The sequence below is a fragment of the Heptranchias perlo genome, unplaced genomic scaffold (assembly GCF_035084215.1).
Source record: "Heptranchias perlo isolate sHepPer1 unplaced genomic scaffold, sHepPer1.hap1 HAP1_SCAFFOLD_1037, whole genome shotgun sequence".
Classification (NCBI taxonomy): domain Eukaryota; kingdom Metazoa; phylum Chordata; class Chondrichthyes; order Hexanchiformes; family Hexanchidae; genus Heptranchias; species Heptranchias perlo.
The window spans coordinates 2,501-21,208 of NW_027138257.1; the positions used below are offsets into that span (position 1 = coordinate 2,501).

At 61.1% G+C, this 18,708-nt stretch overlaps 1 protein-coding gene across 1 annotated transcript; it reads right to left on the minus strand.

Moving 5' to 3' along the window:
- Positions 1 to 1,377: 1,377 nt before the first annotated feature.
- LOC137307533 (triosephosphate isomerase B-like) lies at positions 1,378 to 16,604 on the minus strand. The gene is made up of 7 exons (XM_067976860.1): positions 16,387 to 16,604; positions 10,635 to 10,758; positions 8,245 to 8,329; positions 7,739 to 7,871; positions 5,361 to 5,446; positions 1,674 to 1,761; positions 1,378 to 1,555 (listed from the first exon to the last, which is right to left on the minus strand). Exons 1-7 carry the CDS (start codon positions 16,493 to 16,495, stop codon positions 1,437 to 1,439), a joined length of 744 nt encoding a protein of 247 aa, XP_067832961.1. The 5' UTR covers positions 16,496 to 16,604; the 3' UTR covers positions 1,378 to 1,436.
- Between the last annotated feature and the right edge of the window lie 2,104 nt (positions 16,605 to 18,708).

Below are 18,708 nucleotides of genomic sequence, written 5' to 3' on the forward strand. Positions count from 1 at the left end.
ACAGTTCTGGTCTCCATATACCTTGGTTAGACCACACTTGGAGCACTGTGCACAGTTCCAGTCTCCATATACCTGGGTTAGACCACACTTGGAGCACTGTGCACAGTTCCAGTCTCCATATACCTGGGTTAGACCACACTTGGAGCACTGTGCCACAGTTCTGGTCTCCATATACCTTGGTTAGACCACACTTGGAGCACTGTGCACAGTTCTGGTCTCCGTATACCTTGGTTAGACCACACTTGGAGCACTGTGCACAGTTCTGGTCTCCGTATACCTTGGTTAGACCACACTTGGAGCACTGTGCACAGTTCTGGTCTCCATATACCTTGGTTAGACCACACTTGGAGCACTGTGCACAGTTCTGGTCTCCATATTATAGAAAGGATATAGAGGCACTGGAGAAGGTACAAAAAAGATTTACGAGGATGATACCAGAACTGAGGGGTTTATAACTATCAGGAAAGACTGAACAGACTGAGGCTCTTTTCTCTAGAAAAAAGACTGAGGGGTGACCTGATGGAGGTCTTTAAGATTATGAAGGGGTTCGATAGGGTAGACGTAGAGGTGGTGTTTCCACTTGTGGGGGGAGAGACCAGAACTAGGGGGGGGGGCCATAAATATAAGAGAGTCACCAATAAATCCAATCGGGGAATTCAGGAGAAACTTCTTTCCCCAGAGAGCGGTGGGAATGTGGAACTCGCTCCCACAAGGAGTAGTCGAGGGGAATAGTGGAGATGGATTTAAGGGGGGGGGGAAGCCGGATGGACACAGGAGGGAGAAAGGGACAGAAGGAGAGGGGGGAGATGGAGTAGGCTCGTGCGGAGCAGGGAACACCGGCATGGAGCAGTGGGGCCTGTTTCCGAACTGTAAATTCCCGGGACTGCGGAATCCTCCTCCTCTCCCTCCCTCCCTCCCCAGTTCCCCTTGAAACCCCCAAACGGCGCAACCGTCCGATCTGTATCTTCCTGATTCGGATCCAGCCGATCCCCGGGGCCGCTCGCGTGTCGACTTCAGGGCACCCCCCAGGGGGCGGAGAGTCAAACAAACAAGCCGGAGGGAAAAACTCATTTCTCTACACACACATTTAATAGCATTTTGTTCGTCTTTAAATATCACAGGAAAGCACATCACGACAACAAAAAAAAAAAAAAAGGCGACCGGAGCCCGCCCTCAGCTTTTGGCGCCCGCACCGGGGGACACACATCTGACCGTCTCTTCGCGGAGCACGCCGGGGGAGAGGGGGTTCGGGGGCGATTGGCTTTATTCGGGACCTCGCACCCCGGTGAAACACAGAGGGGGGGGGGCAAAGAAAAGGGGGGAGGGTGGCACAGGGAGACCGTTTCGACCCTGGCCCTCCCGGACGATCGCAGAGGGGAGGTAACCCCCACCGCCCCCCACCCCCCGCCGCCGCCCCTCCGGCTCTGAGCGCCAGGCTACTGCTTGGCGTTGATGATGTCCACGAACTCCGGCTTCAGCGAGGCGCCGCCCACGAGGAACCCATCCACGTCGCACATGCCGGCCAGCTCTTTGCAGGTGGCGCCCGTGACGGAACCTGGAGCAGAAGGGGAGGCGGAGGAGGGGTGGGGGGGGGAGGGAAGGGTTAGTAACGTCGTCGAGGCAGCGGCCGCGCGGAGCAGACCCACCCCCCCGTCCCGCCGGCGTGGACCCACCTCCATAAATGATGCGCACGGACGAAGCCACGGCCTCCGAGACGTTGTCCTTCAGCCATTTGCGGAGCTTCTCGTGGACCTCCTGGGCCTGTCACGGAAACGAGGCAGTCAGTCGGGGGCAGGAAGGGGGGGGGGAAATCAAAGAGCGAGCTGGGGGCGGGGGCCCGGGGCGGTCACGCAGTTCCCTCCACCCCGCCCCCGTGCCCCTCGATACCCTCACTGACCCTCTGTGGGGGCCAGTACCCCCTCGATACCCTCACTGACCCTCTGTGGGTGGCAGTACCCCCTCGATACCCTCACTGACCCCTCTGTGGGGGCCAGTACCCCCCCTCGATACCCTCACTGACCCTCTGTGGGTGGCAGTACCCTCCCCTCGATACCCTCACTGACCCTCTGTGGGGGCCAGTCTCCCCTCGATACCCTCACTGACCCTCTGTGGGGGCCAGTCTCCCCTCGATACCCTCACTGACCCTCTGTGGGGGCCAGTACCCCCTCGATACCCTCACTGACCCTCTGTGGGGGCCAGTACCCCCCTCGATACCCTCACTGACCCTCTGTGGGGGCCAGTCTCCCCTCGATACCCTCACTGACCCTCTGTGGGGGCCAGTACCCCCTCGATACCCTCACTGACCCTCTGTGGGGGCCAGTCTCCCCCTCGATACCCTCACTGACCCTCTGTGGGGGCCAGTACCCCCTCGATACCCTCACTGACCCTCTGTGGGTGGCAGTACCCCCTCGATACCCTCACTGACCCTCTGTGGGTGGCAGTACCCCCTCGATACCCTCACTGACCCTCTGTGGGTGGCAGTACCCCCTCGATACCCTCACTGACCCTCAGTGGGGGGCAGTACCCCCCCTCGATACCCTCACTGACCTGCTGTGGGTGCCAGTACCCCCCTCGATACCCTCACTGACCCTCTGTGGGTGGCAGTACCCCCCCGATACCCTCACTGACCCGCTGTGGGGGCCAGTCTCCCCTCGATACCCTCACTGACCCTCTGTGGGGGCCAGTACCCCCCTCGATACCCTCACTGACCCTCTGTGGGTGGCAGTACCCCCTCGATACCCTCACTGACCCTCTGTGGGGGCCAGTACCCCCCCTCGATACCCTCAATGACCTGCTGTGGGTGCCAGTCTCCCACTCGATACCCTCAATGACCCTCTGTGGGGGCCAGTCTCCCCCCGATACCCTCACTGACCCTCTGTGGGTGGCAGTACCCCCTCGATACCCTCACTGACCCTCTGTGGGTGGCAGTACCCCCTCGATACCCTCACTGACCCTCTGTGGGGGCCAGTCTCCCCTCGATACCCTCACTGACCCTCTGTGGGTGGCAGTACCCCCTCGATACCCTCACTGACCCTCTGTGGGTGGCAGTACCCCCTCGATACCCTCACTGACCCTCTGTGGGTGGCAGTACCCCCTCGATACCCTCACTGACCCTCTGTGGGTGGCAGTCTCCCCTCGATACCCTCACTGACCCTCTGTGGGTGGCAGTCTCCCCTCGATACCCTCACTGACCTGCTGTGGGTGGCAGTCTCCCCTCGATACCCTCACTGACCCTCTGTGGGTGGCAGTCTCCCCTCGATACCCTCACTGACCTGCTGTGGGTGGCAGTCTCCCCTCGATACCCTCACTGACCCTCTGTGGGGGCCAGTACCCCCCCCGATACCCTCACTGACCCTCTGTGGGTGGCAGTACCCCCTCGATACCCTCACTGACCCTCTGTGGGGGCCAGTCTCCCCTCGATACCCTCACTGACCCTCTGTGGGGGCCAGTCTCCCCTCGATACCCTCACTGACCCTCTGTGGGGGCCAGTACCCCCCTCGATACCCTCACTGACCCTCTGTGGGTGGCAGTCTCCCCTCGATACCCTCACTGACCCTCTGTGGGGGCCAGTACCCCCCTCGATACCCTCACTGACCCTCTGTGGGGGGCAGTACCCCCCTCGATACCCTCACTGACCCTCTGTGGGGGGCAGTCTCCCCTCGATACCCTCACTGACCCTCTGTGGGGGCCAGTACCCCCCTCGATACCCTCACTGACCCTCTGTGGGGGCCAGTCTCCCCTCGATACCCTCACTGACCCTCTGTGGGGGCCAGTACCCCCTCGATACCCTCACTGACCCTCTGTGAGTGGCAGTACCCCCTCGATACCATCACTGACCTGCTGTGGGGGCCAGTACCCCCTCGATACCCTCACTGACCCTCTGTGGGGGGCAGTACCCCCTCGATACCCTCACTGACCTGCTGTGGGGGCCAGTCTCCCCTCGATACCCTCACTGACCCTCTGTGGGGGCCAGTACCCCCCTCGATACCCTCACTGACCCTGTGGGTGGCAGTACCCCCTCGATACCCTCACTGACCCTCTGTGGGTGCCAGTCTCCCCTCGATACCCTCACTGACCCTCTGTGGGTGGCAGTCTGCCCCCTCGATACCCTCACTGACCCTCTGTGGGTGCCAGTCTCCCCTCGATACCCTCACTGACCCTCTGTGGGTGGCAGTCTGCCCCCTCGATACCCTCACTGACCCTCTGTGGGTGCCAGTACCCCCTCGATACCCTCACTGACCCTCTGTGGGTGGCAGTACCCCCTCGATACCCTCACTGACCCTCTGTGGGTGGCAGTACCCCCTCACTGACCTGCTGTGGGTGGCTGTACCCCCTCGATACCCTCACTGACCCTCTGTGGGTGGCAGTACCCCCTGACTAACCTGCTGTGGGTGGCAGTACCCCCCTCGATACCCTCACTGACCCTCTGTGGGTGGCAGTACCCCCCTGACTAACCTGCTGTGGGTGGCAGTACCCCCTCGATACCCTCACTGACCCTCTGTGGGGGGCAGTACCCCCTCGATACCCTCACTGACCCTCTGTGGGTGGCAGTACCCCCCCTCGATACCCTCACTGACCCTCTGTGGGTGGCAGTACCCCCTCGATACCCTCACTGACCCTCTGTGGGTGCCAGTACCCCCCTCGATACCCTCACTGACCCTCTGTGGGTGGCAGTACCCCCCCGATACCCTCACTGACCCTCTGTGGGTGGCAGTACCCCCTCGATACCCTCACTGACCCTCTGTGGGTGGCAGTACCCCCTCGATACCCTCACTGACCCTCTGTGGGGGCCAGTACCCCCCTCGATACCCTCACTGACCCTCTGTGGGTGGCAGTCTCCCCTCAATACCCTCACTGACCCTCTGTGGGTGGCAGTACCCCCTCGATACCCTCACTGACCCTCTGGGTGGCAGTACCCCCCTCACTGACCTGCTGTGGGTGGCAGTACCCCCTCGATACCCTCACTGACCCTCTGTGGGTGGCAGTACCCCCTCGATACCCTCACTGACCCTCTGTGGGTGGCAGTACCCCCTGACTAACCTGCTGTGGGTGGCAGTACCCCCCTCGATACCCTCACTGACCCTCTGTGGGTGGCAGTACCCCCTCGATACCCTCACTGACCCTCTGTGGGTGGCAGTACCCCCTCGATACCCTCACTGACCCTCTGTGGGTGGCAGTACCCCCTCGATACCCTCACTGACCCTCTGTGGGTGGCAGTACCCCCTCGATACCCTCACTGACCCTCTGTGGGTGGCAGTACCCCCTCGATACCCTCACTGACCCTCTGTGGGTGGCAGTACCCCCTCGATACCCTCACTGACCCTCTGTGGGTGGCAGTACCCCCCCAGACCCTCACTGACCTGCTGTGGGGTGGCGGTTTTCCCCGTCCCGATGGCCCACACTGGTTCGTAGGCGAGTACCACCTTCGCCCAGTCCTTCACGTTGTCTGCGCAGAAAACACACGAGCGGGAAAAAAAAAATCAGACTCGGAGCAAAGCTGAAGGGGGACGGGGAGACCCGCAAATATAGACCATCCCCCTCAGGACGTCCAAAAGCCCTTCAGGGCCGAGGAGGTACTTTTATTTGAAGTGCGGTCCCTGTTGTAATGTGGGGAACGCGACAGGCAATTTACGCACAGCAAGATCCCACAAACAGCGAGGTGATAAATGACCCAGATCATCTGTTTTTTTTCCAGTGATGTTGGTCGAGGGATAAATATCGGGGCCCAGGACCCCCGGGGAGAACTCCCCCCCCCCTGCTCTTCTTCCAATAGTGGGCCGTGGGATCTTTTACACCCGCCCGAGAGGGGCAGACGGGGCCCTCGGTTTAACGTCTCGTCCGAAAGACGGCACCTCCGACAGTGCGGCGCTCCCTCAGTACCGACCCTCCGACAGTGCGGCGCTCCCTCAGTACTGACCCTCCGACAGTGCGGGGCTCCCTCAGTACCGACCCTCCGACAGTGCGGCGCTCCCTCAGTACCGACCCTCCGACAGTGCGGGGCTCCCTCAGTACCGACCCTCCGACAGTGCGGCCCTCCCTCGGTACCGACCCTCCGACAGTGCGGCCCTCCCTCGGTACCGACCCTCCGACAGTGCGGCCCTCCCTCGGTACCGACCCTCCGACAGTGCGGCGCTCCCTCGGTACCGACCCTCCGACAGTGCGGCGCTCCCTCGGTACCGACCCTCCGACAGCGCGGCGCTCCCTCGGCACCGACCCTCCGACAGCGCGGCGCTCCCTCGGCACCGACCCTCCGACAGCGCGGCGCTCCCTCGGCACCGACCCTCCGACAGCGCGGCGCTCCCTCGGCACCGACCCTCCGACAGCGCGGCGCTCCCTCGGCACCGACCCTCCGACAGCGCGGCGCTCCCTCGGCACCGACCCTCCGACAGCGCGGCGCTCCCTCGGCACCGACCCTCCGACAGCGCGGCGCTCCCTCGGCACCGACCCTCCGACAGCGCGGCGCTCCCTCGGCACCGACCCTCCGACAGCGCGGCGCTCCCTCGGCACCGACCCTCCGACAGCGCGGCGCTCCCTCGGCACCGACCCTCCGACAGCGCGGCGCTCCCTCGGCACCGACCCTCCGACAGCGCGGCGCTCCCTCTGCACCGACCCTCCCACAGCGGGGCGCTCCCTCAGCACCGACCCTCCCACAGCAGGGCGCTCCCTCGGCACCGACCCTCCCACAGCGCGGCGCTCCCTCTGCACCGACCCTCCCACAGCGGGGCGCTCCCTCGGCACCGACCCTCCCACAGTGCGGCGCTCCCTCGGCACCGACCCTCCCGCAGTGCGGCGCTCCCTCGGTCCCGACCCTCCCGCAGCGGGGCGCTCCCTCGGTACCGACCCTCCCGCAGTGCGGCGCTCCCTCAGTTCCGACCCTCCCGCAGCGGGGCGCTCCCTCAGTACCGACCCTCTCGCAGCGGGGCGCTCCCTCAGTACCGACCCTCTCGCAGCGGGGCGCTCCCTCAGTACCGACCCTCCCGCAGCGGGGCGCTCCCTCAGTACCGACCCTCCCGCAGCGGGGCGCTCCCTCAGTACCGACCCTCCCGCAGCGGGGCGCTCCCTCAGTACCGACCCTCCCGCAGCGGGGCGCTCCCTCAGTTCCGACCCTCCCACAGCGGGGCGCTCCCTCAGTTCCGACCCTCCCACAGCGGGGCGCTCCCTCAGTTCCGACCCTCCCACAGCGGGGCGCTCCCTCAGTTCCAACCCTCCGACACTCCCTCAGTACCGACCCTCCCACAGCGGGGCGCTCCCTCAACACCGACCCTCCCACAGCGGGGCGCTCCCTCAACACCGACCCTCCCACAGCGGGGCGCTCCCTCAACACCGACCCTCCCACAGCGGGGCGCTCCCTCAGCACCGACCCTCCCACAGCGGGGCGCTCCCTCAGCACCGACCCTCCGACACTCCCTCGGTACCGACCCTCCCACAGCAGGGCACTCCCTCGGTACCGACCCTCCCACAGCGGGGCGCTCCCTCAACACCGACCCTCCCACAGCGGGGCGCTCCCTCAGCACCGACCCTCCGACACTCCCTCGGTACCGACCCTCCCACAGCAGGGCACTCCCTCGGTACCGACCCTCCCACAGCAGGGCGCTCCCTCAGCACCGACCCTCCGACACTCCCTCGGTACCGACCCTCCCACAGCGGGGAACTCCCTCAGCACCGACCCTCCCACAGCAGGGCACTCCCTCAGCACCGACCCTCCCACACTCCCTCAGTACCGACCCCGTCTCCGTACCTGCGATGAATTTGGTTTGGGCGAACACCACCTTGTCAGTGGTCCCAGCCTCGCGCTCGTCCAGCTTCTCCCCCACGCAGGCGATCACCCCGAGGCCTTCACTCAGGGCGTGAGCCACCTTCTGGCCAATTAGCTGCAAGATTCGAAGGACAAAATGGAGGGGGGTGGAGGTTAAGATAAGGCAGAAAGGATAGCGCCCCCCCCCCGCCAATCACCATTTCCTGCAGAGACATTGATAACGCCCAAGGTAAAAGTAGCCCTTGCATCACAGCGCCACCACCAGGATGGAGGGTGCAATTACAGTGTGACGTTTACATAGGGAATTCCTGTTATAAATGGAAACATTGACATCCCATTCCCCTCCCGTCTCCCTGCCCTGGGAGTGTTTGACGGGACACTGTAGAGGGAGCTTTACTCTGTATCTAACCCCGTGCTGTACAGGGACACACAGAAGGCAGCTCCCTCCGAATGAACGGTGCGAATGTCATTCTGACACAGCTCCTTACCTCGTCAGACTCCCCGAAGACGTGTCGTCGCTCCGAGTGGCCGAGGATAACCCAGGTGGCCCCACAGTCTTTGATCATTGCCGGGCTGGGAACAGAGAGAGGCTTCAGTTAGTCCTGTCATCACCCCCCTCAAAACAGGGGCCTGTCGCTGGGAGAGAGGCACACACACACACCCCACAGACGAGACCGAGACACACACACACACCCCACAGACGAGACCGACAGACACACACACACCCCACAGACGAGACCGACAGACACACACACACCACAGACGAGACCGACAGACACACACACACCCCAGACGAGACCGACACACACACACACCCCAGACGAGACCGACACACACACACACCCCAGACGAGACCGACACACACACACACCCCAGACGAGACCGACACACACACACACCCCAGACGAGACCGACACACACACACACCCCAGACGAGACCGACACACACACACACACCCCAGACGAGACCGACACACACACACACACCCCAGACGAGACCGACACACACACACACACCCCAGACGAGACCGACACACACACACACCCCAGACGAGACCGACACACACACACACCCCAGACGAGACCGACACACACACACACCCCAGACGAGACCGACACACACACACACCCCAGACGAGACCGACACACACACACACCCCAGACGAGACCGACACACACACACACCCCAGACGAGACCGACACACACACACACCCCAGACGAGACCGACACACACACACACCCCAGACGAGACCGAGACACACACACACCCCAGACAGAGACACACACACACCCCAGACAGAGACACACACACCCCAGACAGAGACACACACACACCCCAGACAGAGACACACACACACCCCAGACAGAGACACACACACCCCCCAGACAGAGACACACACACCCCCCAGACAGAGACACACACACCCCCCAGACAGAGACACACACACCCCCCAGACAGAGACACACACACCCCCCAGACAGAGACACACACACACCCCCCAGAGAGAGACACACACACACCCCCCAGAGAGAGACACACACACACCCCCCAGAGAGAGACACACACACACCCCCCAGAGAGAGACACACACACCCCCCAGAGAGAGACACACACACACCCCCAGAGAGAGACACACACACACCCCCCAGAGAGAGACACACACACCCCCCCCAGAGAGAGACACACACACACCCCAGAGAGAGACACACACACCCCAGAGAGACACACACACACCCCAGAGAGAGACACACACACACCCCAGAGAGAGACACACACACACACCCCAGAGAGAGACACACACACACCCCCCAGAGAGAGACACACACACACCCCAGAGAGAGAGACACACACACATCCCAGAGAGAGAGACACACACACACCCCAGAGAGAGAGACACACACACACCCCAGAGAGAGAGACACACACACACCCCAGAGAGAGAGACACACACACACCCCAGAGAGAGAGACACACACACACCCCAGAGAGAGAGACACACACACACCCCAGAGAGAGAGACACACACACACCCCAGAGAGAGAGACACACACACCCCAGAGAGAGACACACACACACCCCAGAGAGAGAGACACACACACACCCCAGAGAGAGAGACACACACACACCCCAGAGAGAGAGACACACACACACCCCAGAGAGAGAGACACACACACACCCCAGAGAGAGACACACACACACCCCAGAGAGAGACACACACACACCCCAGAGAGAGAGACACACACACCCCAGAGAGAGAGACACACACACCCCAGAGAGAGAGACACACACACACCCCAGAGAGAGAGACACACACACACCCCAGAGAGAGACACACACACACACCCCAGAGAGAGACACACACACACACCCCAGAGAGAGAGACACACACACACCCCAGAGAGAGAGACACACACACCCCAGAGAGAGAGACACACACACCCCAGAGAGAGAGACACACACACCCCAGAGAGAGAGAGACACACACACCCCAGAGAGAGAGACACACACACCCCAGAGAGAGAGAGACACACACACCCCAGAGAGAGAGACACACACACACCCCAGAGAGAGAGACACACACACCCCAGAGAGAGAGACACACACACCCCAGAGAGAGACACACACACACCCCAGAGAGAGAGACACACACACCCCAGAGAGAGAGACACACACACACCCCAGAGAGAGAGACACACACACACCCCAGAGAGAGAGACACACACACACCCCAGAGAGACACAGACACACAGAGAGAGAGACACACACACCCCAGAGAGAGAGACACACACACACCCCAGAGAGAGAGACACAGACACACAGAGAGAGCTCTGTCCCTAGTCCAGCAGAGTTCTGCGTCTCCCCGACCCCTCAGGTACCTGATTTCCCCGGTGAAGGCACCGGTTGCCACCTTGTAACAGTTCTGGGCGGCCACTCCATACTTGCAGTCCAGGGTCTGGCGGATGCAGTCGATGTAGACGGCGGGGGCTCCAAACACCACCTCTGGAGGGGGCCGGGGCGGGTGGGGGGAGAGAAAGACAGGAGCCGGGGGGGGGGGGGGGGGGGGGGGGAGAAAGAGAGTTAGTTCGTCATTCCGCTCCAGGGACCCTACACCACGATGGCCAGAGCACCCCCTGCCGTCGTCTGGGCACCTTGCGTGCGATGCCTCCCCACCCCGGCGGTGGAGCAGCGAGACGGCGGGCAGGGCCTCCCCAAGCCTCGCCCACCACCCCCCCACCCCCACCGAAGAACTCCGCGGGCTCCGGCCTCTTGTCCATCCACCGGTCGCGGCCGGCCCTTCGTCTGACCGGGAATCAGCTGTCGCTGAACAATGGACAGTGGATTCCCCAACCCCGGGGGGCAGCGACATCAGTGCCGAACCCTCTGCCCGGTACCCCCCCTCACCCGAACTCCCGTTCACCCATCACCCTCTGTGCTCGCTGGACCGATATCGGCTGTTCAGATCCCACCCCCCCCTCCCTATCTCTGTAACCTCCTCCAGCCCCCTACAAACCCTCCGAGATCTCTGCATGTCCCTCACCCCCCCTCCCTATCTCTGTAACCTCCTCCAGCCCCCCTACAAACCCTCCGAGATCTCTGCATGGCCCTCGCCCCCCCCTCCCTATCTCTGTAACCTCCTCCAGCCCCCTACAAACCCTCCGAGATCTCTGCATGGCCCTCGCCCCCCCTCCCTATCTCTGTAACCTCTTCCAGCCCCCTACAAACCCTCCGAGATCTCTGCATGGCCCTCGCCCCCCCTCCCTATCTCTGTAACCTCCTCCAGCCCCCTACAAACCCTCCGAGATCTCTGCATGGCCCTCGCCCCCCCCTCCCTATCTCTGTAACCTCCTCCAGCCCCCCTACAAACCCTCCGAGATCTCTGCATGGCCCTCGCCCCCCCTCCCTATCTCTGTAACCTCCTCCAGCCCCCTACAAACCCTCCGAGATCTCTGCTCTCTCCTCCCCCCCTCCCATCGCTCCACCATTGGCGGCCGTGCCTTCAGCTGCGTGGGTCCTAAGCTCTGGAATTCCCTCCCTAAACCTCTCCATTCGTGTGTGTGTGTGTGTGTGTGTGTGTGTGTGTGTCTCTGTCTCTCTCTCTCTATGCCCCTTAAAGACCGACCTCTTTGACCAAGCTGTCCCTAATATCTCCCTACGGCATTCCCCACCCCTCTTCTCCCGGGGGACAGTAGAAGAGGCAGGGGGGGGGGCAGAGGCTCACGCAGTGCAGGACAGGGCCCAGCGCCTTCAGTGCTGAGGTCGGCCGGCCGGCCGCCCGCCCGCCCGCAACGAGGGAAATGCTGAGCCAGCCTCTCTCCTCGCCGGTCTGCAACCCAAGCCCCGTGACATTCACAGACAGGCTGCTCAGACAGCCTGCAGCGAAAGGTCAGCAAACTATTCCCATCCCAAGCAAGCCCAGCTTGGCTGCAGGCCAGCCATTTGATCAAATGTCAGAGGTGGTCGAGGCCCCAGCCCGCCAAACTTGGTCCCCTCGCTGATTTATCCCATCCCCCTTCTGAATCTGCACCGGCTGCCCTCTCAGGCAGCGCGTTCCAGATCATTGCACCTCGCTGGGTTAGAAAAAAAAAAGTGCTTTTTTGTTCCAATGTAGGAGACGCAGCAGCTAATTTACGCACAGCAAGATCCCACAGACAGCGATGTGATAAATGACCCAGATCATCTGTTTTTTTTAAAAAGGGATTTTGGTCGAGGGATAAATATCGGCCCCTGAATTCCCCCCAGCGCCGTGTTACTGACTGTATCTCTACTGATGTTAATCCCTCTCCCTCACACTGTCTCTCAGTAACCCCTCTCCCCCCAGCGCCCTGTGTTACTGACTGTATCTCTACTGATGTTAATCCCTCTCCCTCACACTGTCTCTCAGTAACCCCTCTCCCCCCAGCGCCCTGTGTTACTGACTGTATCTCTACTGATGTTAATCCCTCTCCCTAACACTGTCTCTCAGTAACCCCTCTCCCCCAGCGCCCTGTGTTACTGACTGTATCTCTACTGATGTTAATCCCTCTCCCTCACACTGTCTCTCAGTAACCCCTCTCCCCCCAGTGCCCTGTGTTACTGACTGTATCTCTACTGATGTTAATCCCTCTCCCTCACACTGTCTCTCAGTAACCCCTCTCCCCCAGCGCCCTGTGTTACTGACTGTATCTCTACTGATGTTAATCCCTCTCCCTCACACTGTCACTCAGTAACCCCTCTCCCCCCAGCGCCATGTGTTACTGACTGTATCTCGACTGATGTTAATCCCTCTCCCGACTGTATCTCTACTGATGTTAATCCCTCTCCCTCACACTGTCACTCAGTAACCTCTCTCCCTCAGCGCCCTGTGTTACTGACTGTATCTCTACTGATGTTAATCCCTCTCCCTCACACTGTCACTCAGTAACCCCTCTCCCCCCAGCGCCCTGTGTTACTGACTGTATCTCTACTGATGTTAATCCCTCTCCCTCACACTGTCTCTCAGTAACCCCTCTCCCCCCAGCGCCCTGTGTTACTGACTGTATCTCTACTGATGTTAATCCCTCTCCCTCACACTGTCACTCAGTAACCCCTCTCCCCCAGCACCCTGTGTTACTGACTGTATCTCTACTGATGTTAATCCCTCTCCCTCACACTGTCACTCAGTAACCCCTCTCCCCCAGCGCCCTGTGTTACTGACTGTATCTCTACTGATGTTAATCCCTCTCCCTCACACTGTCACTCAGCAACCCCTCTCCCCCAGCGCCCTGTGTTACTGACTGTATCTCTACTGATGTTAATCCCTCTCCCTCACACTGTCACTCAGTAACCCCTCTCCCCCCAGCGCCCTGTGTTACTGACTGTATCTCTACTGATGTTAATCCCTCTCCCTCACACTGTCTCTCAGTAACCCCTCTCCCCCCAGCGCCCTGTGTTACTGACTGTATCTCTACTGATGTTCATCCCTCTCCCTCACACTGTCTCTCAGTAACCCCTCTCCCCCCAGCGCCCTGTGTTACTGACTGTATCTCTACTGATGTTAATCCCTCTCCCTCACACTGTCTCTCAGTAACCCCTCTCCCCCCAGCGCCCTGTGTTACTGACTGTATCTCTACTGATGTTAATCCCTCTCCCTCACACTGTCACTCAGTAACCCCTCTCCCCCCAGCGCCCTGTGTTACTGACTGTATCTCTACTGATGTTAATCCCTCTCCCTCACACTGTCTCTCAGTAACCCCTCTCCCCCAGCGCCCTGTGTTACTGACTGTATCTCTACTGATGTTAATCCCTCTCCCTCACACTGTCACTCAGTAACCCCTCTCCCCCCAGCGCCCTGTGTTACTGACTGTATCTCTACTGATGTTAATCCCTCTCCCTCACACTGTCACTCAGTAACCCCTCTCCCCCCAGCGCCCTGTGTTACTGACTGTATCTCTACTGATGTTAATCCCTCTCCCTCACACTGTCACTCAGTAACCCCTCTCCCCCAGCGCCCTGTGTTACTGACTGTATCTCTACTGATGTTAATCCCTCTCCCTCACACTGTCACTCAGTAACCCCTCTCCCCCAGCGCCCTGTGTTACTGACTGTATCTCTACTGATGTTAATCCCTCTCCCTCACACTGTCTCTCAGTAACCCCTCTCCCCCCAGCGCCCTGTGTTACTGACTGTATCTCTACTGATGTTAATCCCTCTCCCTCACACTGTCTCTCAGTAACCCCTCTCCCCCCAGCGCCCTGTGTTACTGACTGTATCTCTACTGATGTTAATCCCTCTCCCTCACTGAGAATTTAAGACGAGTCTGTGTCTCTCTCTCTCTCTCTATTTTTAAATTCCGCAATGACCTTCTAGCATTTAAAGGTCACTGCTTGTCTCCTCACATTAAGACGGAGGTATCATTTGTCGCTCCAGATGTCTCCCTGAGTAAAAGGACTGAAAGGCAGCAGGTACCGGGGAAAGGGGGGGGGGGGGTGACAGTCAGCTTGTGAGGGAGGGGGGGTCCGTACTGTACCACAGCCCCGTACGTGATTCCTCCTGTACATTCCCAGAGCCCCGTGTGAGACACAGACCGGCCCCCGCCCCAGCCTGTCCCTCACGGGGAAGGGAACCCCCCCAAACCGTCCCTCACGGGGGGACCACACCTCACGCACCTGTCACTCACAGGGGAGGACCCCGCCCCCCCCTCAAGGGGGCACCAACCCCCCCTCCCGTCACTCAAGGGGGACCCCGCCTCCCCAACCCTGTCACTCAAGGGCGGACCCCGCCTCCCCCACCTGTCACTCAAGGGCGGACCCCGCCTCCCCCACCTGTCACTCAAGGGCGGACCCCGCCTCCCCCACCTGTCACTCAAGGGCGGACCCCGCCTCCCCCACCTGTCACTCAAGGGCGGACCCCGCCTCCCCCACCTGTCACTCAAGGGCGGACCCCGCCTCCCCCACCTGTCACTCACAGGGCGGACCCCGCCTCCCCCACCTGTCACTCACAGGGGGGACCCCGCCCCCAGCCCATTATAGGGGGGACCCCGCCTCCCTCACCTGTCACTCACAGGGGGGACCCCGCCTCCCTCACCTGTCACTCACAGGGGGGACCCCGCCTCCCTCACCTGTCACTCACAGGGGGGACCCCGCCTCCCTCACCTGTCACTCACAGGGGGGACCCCGCCTCCCTCACCTGTCACTCACAGGGGGGACCCCGCCTCCCTCACCTGTCACTCACAGGGGGGACCCCGCCTCCCTCACCTGTCACTCACAGGGGGGACCCCGCCTCCCTCACCTGTCACTCACAGGGGGGACCCCGCCTCCCTCACCTGTCACTCACAGGGGGGACCCCGCCTCCCTCACCTGTCACTCACAGGGGGGACCCCGCCTCCCTCACCTGTCACTCACAGGGGGGACCCCGCCTCCCTCACCTGTCACTCACAGGGGGGGGCACCAACCCCCCTCCCGTCACTCACAGGGGGGACCCCGCCTCCCCCACCTGTCACTCACAGGGGGGACCCCGCCCCCAGCCCATTATAGAGCGGGCCCCGCCTCCCTCACCTGTCACTCACAGGGGAGGACCCCGCCCCCAGCCCATTATAGAGCGGGCCCTGCCTCCCTCACCTGTCACTCACAGGGAGGACCCCGCCTCCCTCACCTGTCACTCACAGGGGACGGCCCCGTCCCCAGCCCATTATAGGGCGGGCCCCGCCTCCCTCACCTGTCACTCACAGGGGAGGACTCCGCCCCCAGCCCATTATAGGGCGGGCCCCGCCTCCCTCACCTGTCACTCACAGGGGAGGACTCCGCCCCCAGCCCGTTATAGGGCGGGCCCCGCCTCCCTCAACTGTCACTCACACGGTGGACTCCGCCCCCAGCCCATTATAGGACAGGCCCCGCCTCCCTCACACATCACTCACAGGGGAGGACCCCGCCCCCAGCCCATTATAGGGCGGGCCCCGCCTCCCTCACCCGTCACTCAGAGACCCGGTCCCGCCCCCTCCCCGTCACTCAGGACCCGGCCCCGCCCCCTCCCCGTCACTCACAGCCCCGGCCCCGCCCCCTCCCCGTCACTCACAGCCCCGGCCCCGTCACCCTCAGCCTTGGCCCCGCCCCCTCACCCGTCACTCACACCGGACCCCGCCCCCTCCCCCTCGAGGCCCCTCCTCCCCCTCACCGGTGTCGGGGTTGATCTTGGCCTTGTTGATGCTGCAGGCCAGCTCGCTCAGGCTCTTCTTGTTGCCGTTCATCTTCCAGTTGCCGCCGACGAAGAACTTGCGGACCATGGCTGCTGAGTGAGTGGAGCGGAGCGGAGCGGTGTCTGTGAGAGAGGAGGCGGCGCTCGGGGGGCTACGATTCGGTCCGACGGGGCTGACGCTCGGCTCCGAGTGGGAGCGCGGCGGCGCCGAGACCGCCCTCTTATAGCCGGCTGGCCGCTGACGTCACCCGGGGGGGGCGGGGCCCTGACTCCCGCTGCGCGCGCAGGCGGCGGTTGAAGGTTTAGCGTCACTGGATAGGGGGCGGGGCCCTGTTTCCCGCTGCGCGCGCAGGCGGCGGTTGAGGGTCGGCGTCACTCAAGGGGGCGGAGTCTGGACTCCGGCTGCGCGCGCAGGCGGCGGTTGAGGGTTCGGCGTCACTCGAGGGGGGGGGCGGGGCCATGACTCCTGCTGCGCGCGCAGGCGGCGGTTGAGGGTTACGGCGTCACTCAAGGGGGCGGAGTCTGGACTCCGGCTGCGCGCGCAGGCGGCGGTTGAGCGTACGTGTTGGACGAGGTGGGCGTCGCCCGGAGTCCCGCGGCCGACGTCAGAGGGAGGAGGCGTGGCCCGACGGGAGGGGGCGGGGCTGCGCCGACGTTCCCGGCCGCCGGGTGGCTGCTCTCCTGCCGACGTCACACGGGGGGGCGGGGCCGAGGGATCTCCTAGGCAACCGTTCCGGCCCCGCCCCTTCTCGTGGAGCAAAGTACGACGGCTGAGGGAGCGCAGGCGCCATCTTTGATGCTGGCTGGCGCCTCCTCTCTCCCGATAATAACTTCACACATCCGCTTGCAATCATTCCCTCGGCCTCATCGGCAATTTTAAATCACGGGTAGATTTTGTGGCCGAGGCAAAATGAAAAAAAAAAGGCCTCGAAATAATTGTTTTCATATTGCCTGTCCATAAGTGGTCCGAATGGGTCGGCGCCATCTTTGATGCTGGCGAGCCGCCAAATGGCCCGCATTATGTCCTTTGCAATCTCTTTTTTTCTTTTTTGCATTGCAAATGCAATTGAGGAGAATTTGTTTTTCCTAACGCTGGGGAAGTTGTCGTGATCTGCAATGTCCTGGATATATCTAGTTGAAAATTAAAAATTTACAGGGCTATTGGAGCAAGGCTGGAAAGGTGGGGGGAGGGGGAATGCTTTCCAAGGAGCTGTTTATGGTGCATTCCCTCCCCTGCGCTGCATTGCACTGATTGCAATTGCTGTTTACGGTGCATTGCACTGCATTCGCTGCATTGCACTTATTGCAATTGCTGTTTATGGTGCATTGGACTGCATTCGCTGCATTGCACTTATTGCAATTGCTGTTTATGATGCATTATCTCCCCTGCGCTGCATTGCACTGATTGCAATTGCTGTTTAGGGTGCATTCCCTCCCCTGCGCTGCATTCACTGCATTTGCTGCATTGCACTTATTGCAATTGCTGTTTATGGTGCATTCACTACCCTGCTCTGCATTCACTGCATTGCACTGATTGCAATTGCTGTTTAGGGTGCATTCCCTCCCCTGCGCTGCATTCACTGCATTTGCTGCATTGCACTTATTGCAATTGCTGTTTATGGTGCATTCCCTCCCCTGCGCTGCATTCAATGCATTGCACTGATTGCAATTGCTGTTAATGGTGCATTCCCTCCCCTGCGCTGCATTCGCTGCATTGCACTCATTGCAATTGCTGTTAACGGTGCATTCTCTCCCCTGCGGTGCATTGCACTTATTGCAATTGCTGTTAATGGTGCATTCTCTCCCCTGCGCTGCATTCATTGCATTGCACTGATTGTAATTGCTGTTAACGGTGCATTCTCTCCCCTGCGCTGCATTCGCTGCAGTGCACTGATTGCAATTGCTGTTTATGGTGCATTCCCTCCTCTGCGCTGCATTTTCTGCATTGCACTGATTGCAATTGCTGTTTAGGATGCTTTCAGTGCATTTGCTGCATTGCACTGATTGCAATTGCTGTTTATGGTGCATTCCCTCCCCTGTGCTGCATTTGCTGCATTGCATTATTGCAATTGCTGTTTATGGTGCTTTCCCTCCCCCCCACTGCATTCACTGCATTGCACTGATTGCAATTGCTGTTTAGGATGCTTTCAGTGCATTTGCTGCATTGCACTGATTGCAATTGCTGTTTATGGTGCATTCCCTCCCCTGTGCTGCATTTGCTGCATTGCATTATTGCAATTGCTGTTTATGGTGCTTTCCCTCCCCCCCCACTGCATTCACTGCATTGCACTCGTTGCAATT

Bases quoted from the DNA above. Each gene is read 5' to 3' on its own strand.
- LOC137307533 (XM_067976860.1), bottom strand. From the start codon at position 16,495: ATGGTCCGCAAGTTCTTCGTCGGCGGCAACTGGAAGATGAACGGCAAC. The intron at 7,872-8,244 runs GTAAGGAGCTGT...CGAATCTTGCAG, and splicing joins TCTTCGGGGAGTCTGACGAG to CTAATTGGCCAGAAGGTGGC. The intron at 1,556-1,673 runs GTGGGTCCACGC...CTTCTGCTCCAG, and splicing joins CGTGCGCATCATTTATGGAG to GTTCCGTCACGGGCGCCACC.